This window comes from Priapulus caudatus, unplaced genomic scaffold, assembly GCF_000485595.1.
Source record: "Priapulus caudatus unplaced genomic scaffold, Priapulus_caudatus-5.0.1 Scaffold14, whole genome shotgun sequence".
Taxonomy (NCBI): domain Eukaryota; kingdom Metazoa; phylum Priapulida; class Priapulimorpha; order Priapulimorphida; family Priapulidae; genus Priapulus; species Priapulus caudatus.
The window spans coordinates 1000645-1006921 of record NW_014577075.1 but is presented as its reverse complement, the minus strand read 5'-3'; the positions used below and the strand labels follow the sequence as shown (position 1 = coordinate 1006921).

General features: G+C 47.0%; 1 protein-coding gene across 2 annotated transcripts in view; it reads left to right on the top strand.

The window, feature by feature from the left end:
* The first annotated feature begins 3150 nt into the window (after positions 1 to 3150).
* Positions 3151 to 6277, top strand: part of LOC106809241 (nodal modulator 3-like) — a 30165-nt gene continuing 27038 nt past the window's right edge. For both annotated transcript variants that reach the window (XM_014812256.1, XM_014812249.1), the window contains exon 1: positions 3151 to 3328. In XM_014812256.1, coding sequence (XP_014667742.1) covers positions 3203 to 3328 — 126 coding nt within the window. In that variant the 5' untranslated portion in view covers positions 3151 to 3202. The remainder of the gene's footprint in view (positions 3329 to 6277) is intronic.

Genomic DNA, 6277 nt, shown 5'->3' with positions numbered 1-6277 from the left:
CGACCTACAACAATAATCTTTAAGTAGAACATATCTCTCATTAGCAAGCAAGATTGATCACTAAAGATCACTAATAACTATCATGTAGATTCTTCGGTTTTATGATTAAGACATTGTTGAACTAAACGCAGTTACGCACATTCTTAAACTCTCTTCTCTCCTCCCTCTGTGTCGCGTGCATGCGTGCGTGCGTAGCGTACGTGCGTGCGTGCGTGCGTCGTGCGGCGTGCGAGCGTAGCGTGTCCGGGTGCGTGTGGGCGCGTGTGTGTGCTCAAACACACACATCACTCATTGCACATCACGGCATTATTCTATGTTGTCAGTAATTTTACATTTCAGTCAATTCAATTTGTTGTCAACAATTTAGTCTGACTGAATTTAAGATGAAATTACATACAAGGATTTTAATTGCTAGAAACATAAGCTTCAAAATAACGATGAGAAAGCAAAGCTAATTACTATTCGGAAAAGGTTGCAGGACCACAAAAATGACCCAAAAAATTATGGCAGATTTAAAGAGTATGGGGATGAAAATAAGGGAACTGCAGTAACTTGGGCGGGTGGGCTAAAAATGCAGAAAATATTGTTTTGACAACAGCATTGTGCAATAATTTTATTAAGTTTTCACAAGTGTGCCCTCAACTTGCGTGAACGATGCTCCCACAAAGGAAGGACGTTGAGAAGATAGTTCTCTTAATTATTTGCAGGACAAGAGCGTAGTAAAAATTCTTACTTTTACAGCGGTGGGAGAGGAGAGGTACTTACGGCTGCTGAAAAAAGCATTTAATACGGGTAAGGCTTATTGGGTCGTATATTCCCTGCAAAATTATAAAGAGTGGATCAATCGTTTATTTGCTCCAGCTCTTACACATGTAATCAATCATTCCATCCAAAGGTAAAATCCCTGATGACATGAAGGCAGCAGGGTATCTCGATACATAAAAATAGCACAAACAGAACCCCGGAAACTATAGGCTGTGTCAAATTTTAAGTGTCGTCGAAAGTTTTGGAGCGAATGCTAAAACCAAATAGAGAGAATATTATAGAAGATTCCTTACGTAATGAGTCCAATCTGGCTTTAAGAATTCAACATTTTCAATGACACATATTAATTCCATCATAACTGATATTTATTCGAATGCGCTCGGACGAAGGAACGTACTGGTATGGTTTATAATCTTCAAAACTTTTGATACGTTGATCCAGTAAATTCTAATAGCCAAAGCTAAAAACTATCGGAAATGGATGTTAGGACTGGTTAGAATGTTCGGTCTGCTTATCTCTGCTGGTAGAAGCGCATTAACTGATGTGAGGTACTCTCGTCTAATAGGACCCTATACATTGGAGTACCACAGGGCTCGATTTGGTACTCTGTTATTTCTTGATTATATTAATGACATGGCAAAGGCAGTTAACGTCAAGCTGTTTATTATATGCTGACGAATTCGGCCTTCGTAGTTACAGGGACAGAGCGTACAGGCTATACAGAAATTAAGTAGAGTATTTCATTCCATAAAATGGCTCATTGATAATAATTTATCCTTGCATCTTTGAAAAACTGAAAGTACTTTTTTGGAACTAATACACAAACTCAGGATAATCAAAACTCGGAATCAGATGTAATGGTCCATTGCAGCATATAAAATACAGTATAAGTATTAGATAAGATTGGAAGACACCAGAGTGGTGAGATAACGGGAATAGTGTTGTAAAATCAAGATTAACAATAGATGAATTATTTCCAGAAAGCTAAGTATTTAAATACGGATGTAAAAGATTACTAGTTTCTGCCGCTATTCCAATGTCACTTCTGACTATGCAAGAGCATATGAGGCAAGCCAGTCCCCTCAACAAAGCACACAAAGGCTAAGCTGCAGTGTTCCAAATAAAGCTATTAGATGTGTTCTAACCTAGTTCTAGGCCACTAGGGGTTGGCTAGAGAGTTCAAGCTGTAATTGGGTTCCTGTAGAGTTTAGGGTAATGCAAACTGAAGGTCATAGGGCTTTTAAGATTATTACATAATCTCGCCCCACGAGTATATGACAGAGTTTCATGTTACGTCAGAAGTCCATAGTTTCAATACAAGGGAAGGTGAGAGTCATTTTAAACGAGGGTGGGAAGCTGGGAAAACTCTTTTACTTATAGCTGCAATTTGAGCTTGACTCTCTATACCACGCAGTTAGGACAATTCCTGTTTATTCTAGTTTTAAGTAGTAGTGTTAAGAATTCTGATGGAAAAGTAGAATTCATAGAGGCAGAGAGGAGATGTTTTTCATTAAAGAAATCGGGTCGAAATTAAGGCAAAAAAAGTTGTATCATCTGTGAAATGTACCAGTGCTATGACGATTAAAACTACAAATCGCTATATTCAATGTTTTTCTGATAGTAGTGGCATGTTAGATTCATTAAGGCATAGCAAAACAAGCGACCACAATGTAAATATAGTTGTGCTATCATGCTTTTGTGTATTATCCTTGGTAATTATCCAATTTTATGATTCAAATTTTTGATGGTAAAAGTATGCAATGTATGTTATGCTGGATAAATTGCCTAAATAAAAAAAAATACAAAAATAAAAGACTCTCTCTCTCTCGCTTCTCTCTCTCTCTCTCTCTCTCTCCCGCTCTTTTTCTCGCGCCATCTGATAAGTCTCTTCTCTCTCGCGCGCGCTCTCTCCTTCTCTCTCCTCTCTCTCTCTCGCGCGCTCTCTTTCTCCTCTCTCTCTCTCTCGCGCGCGCTCTCTCTCGCTGCAATAAAAAATGTGTTTTGGTGAAATGATGACTGATACATGTGTATCCTGTGCATGAAACTGCGTATCTGCGTTATGTTTGTTTATGTTTTATGGTAGCAATTGGAGCGTTATGTAGCTTTATTATATGGAGCGTTATGTTTTATGGTAGCTACGCCTCTGACTGCTAACCTGCCTGTTCTGGTTACAGTTTTTGATTGGACAAATATATTATTGCGCTCTGACATTCCTGATGTTTTCTTATTCTAATATTCTATTCGCAAAGCTTTAAATTTTTATAATTAATTATTGTGATTGCTGTGTCTGAACTCTGAAGTCCGTGTCTGAGTATTATTCTGTCTAATAAAAATTAGTTAATCTATTGTAGAATAGATGGCGCTGTTTCCTTTTAGTCATTTCTTTCATCTCTGCGTTCATACATGTTTCATTTAGTGATATGATTTTCAAGTCAAAATGCCTAATATTTTATCAATTTTAGTGTTTTTTATATTATCTATTACATTAATAGGAGCACAGGACATACTTGGATGTGGAGGTTTTGTTAAATCTGACGTCGATATAAATTTCTCGTTGGTTGAGGTTAGTTTCTCGTGACTCGTGAGTCGTGTACTCAGTACTGTAACTGTGTAGCTAATGACTGACGAGTATCACATGCAAGTATCTGATCTGTCTGATGTAGACTGATCATAGTGTGATAGCACTATCTATGCGAGTCAAGCTTACTTTAAGACCCAGAGATTTAAGCTGGGTTTACACCCTCAACTTTAGTTGAAGAGTTTACGCTCAAAGTGAGCGCTCAACTCCAAAAAGTTGAGTGCTCAACTTGTTGATGTCAACATGGCCTAGTCCTACTAAAACTACTTGAGAAATTAGAACATGTATAATGCATTGGAGTTGTGAAAGGACCACTCGTGGGCTTTTATGAGCCATATGTCTGGAATGTCTACTTAGGTGGCCATTAAAATTACAGAGTGCATGGCTATATCATATATGCCCGGCAGCTGGCATATATCTGACGGCTGCCGGGCACGGTCTTCAATTTCCTAAATGGCTGCCAGTTTTTAATTTTCAGCGTTATCTCAAGTAAACAAGGGTTAGGGTTAGGGTTAGGAACTGCCGGGCATTTAGGAAATCGAAGACCGTGCCCGGCTGCCGGGCATATAGCCACAGCGTTAAAATGATTAATACTGACTGTATTCACAGTACCTATTACATCAATGCGTAGCTCTCTAGACACTTATACTAAAGCTGAGAGGGTCTATGTCCCCCAGGGTACTGCCGGAACGTATCCTGGGTACGGTCCGGTATACCGGAACGTACCATGGTACTATCTAATATGCCGGACCGTACCTCGCCTACTCCACTAACGAGTTTAGGGAGTCGCCTACGCCTACTCCCTAACCCGCGGGCCGTCAACGATCAGATAGCGACGAAGCCGCACGGGTGCCACTGCCGTCAGCAAGGCCAGCAACAACCTACCACTGAAGGGACCGTCCTGTAGCTCCTGGACGCCGACTACGTCGAGAAGGCGGCTGCCACTGTCTGACACGTATGTGCATTGGCCCAGTCGCAGCACCCGCGCCCGGACCATGTGCACGGAAAACGAGTCCAGTCAGCCCGCGGCCGGATCGCATCGTCACACGGCGCCAATCCACACCCCCGCGCCCGGCACCATGTACAATAGGCCGCCAGTCCACACACGGGTGGCCGCGGACCATTGGCATGCCGAGTCCACGACCCAGGCCTGACCAATGTGTCACGGAGTCCTGCCCAGTCCAACCGCATGCCCCGACCATGATCATCCTCACCAGTCCCACACACGCGGCCCGGACCATGTACATCGGCCCAGCCAGCACAACGCGGCACCGGACCATGTCCACCTCCAGTCCACACAATCGCCGACCATGTCGCACGGCTCTCCAGTCCCACACACTGGTTGGGTTGCTGGAGCCTTTGCGCAGGGATGGTCAAGGGAGGCGCGGGTCCTGTGGTAGCGCGGCCCGGACAGCATGTCCAGCCTCCCAGTTCCACACACGCGGCCCGGGCCATGTGCAACAGGCCGAGTCACATGCAGCGGCCCGGGACCTATGTCCACCTCCGCAGTCCCAGCACACCGGCGGCCCCGGACCATGTCCACTCTGCCAGTCCACACACAGCGGCCCCGCGCGACCATGTCCACACTCCAGTCCACCACACGGGCGGCCCGGACCATGTCCACCTCCCAGTCACACACGGCTGGGCCGACCATGTCACGGGCCCAGCCACACACGCGGCCCGGACCATGTCCACGCTCCTCAGTGCCACTACTCGCCGGCCCTGGAACGCAGTCCACCTCCCAGTCATTCACACTGCGGCCCCCACGGACCATGCTCACCTCCGATATTCGCACACACGGCGGCTCGGACCAGCTCCACCTCCCAGTCGCACACACGCGGACCGACATGTGCACCGCCCGTCCACACAACGGCCGGCCGGACACCATCCTCCCAGTCCACACACGCGGGCCGCGATGCGGGTTATGGTGATGCGCCGCAGTATCATGTACATGGCCCAGTCCACAGCACTGGCGGGCCTGGACCATGTCCACCCCCAGTCCACACACTGCGGCCGCGGACCATGTACACCTCCCAGTCCACACACAGCGGCCCGGACCATGTACCCTGCCCAGGTCCACACACGCAGACCCGGCACATGTGCACCTCCAGTCGCACACACGCGGCCCGACGCATGATCCACCTCCCAGTCCACACACAGCGCCCGGACATGGTACCACCTCCCAGTCCACATCACGCGGCCCGGACATGTACACAGCTCCAGTCCAACTGCGCGGCCCGGACCATGCTCCAACTCCCATCCACACCGCGGCCCAGAATCAGTACACCTCAAACAGTCCACACACGCGTGTCCCGGACCCATGTCACCTCCCAGTCCACACCACCGCCCGGACCATGTCCACCTCCCAGTCCACACACGCGGCCCGGACCATGTCCACCTCCCCAGTCCACACACGCGCGGATGGTTCCCCGGACCATGTCCCTACCCAGTCACACATCGCGGCCCGCGGCCAATGGCATGCGAGCATGTCACGTTGGGGGGGGGCACTCACCTCCACATATGGGTAGGTTATTGTCGCCACTGCGAAGGTTCACAAAGGGCGCTCTGGAACTACCAGACCTAGAAATTGGGGGTCTTCTGGAACTATTTGTTGAATTGGGATACTGCTGGAACTGCTATGTTCGAAATGGGGGTCTCGGAAGCTAGGATTCGTTGAAATGCAATGCCTATAAAGGAACTGACTCGTTTTAAAAGAGGGGGTTCTCCGGGAACTGTGGGGACTCGTGATTTGCGTAGCACTTGAATACTGTCTATGTCTGTACACTTGAACAATAATTGTGTAGTTATGTACACGGAGGGAAAACTGACCCAGGTAGAGACTGTAACGACCACGCTACATCACACACTTGTGACACACGACACGACACACGACACACAGCAGCACACACATGCCACACACACACACACATTACG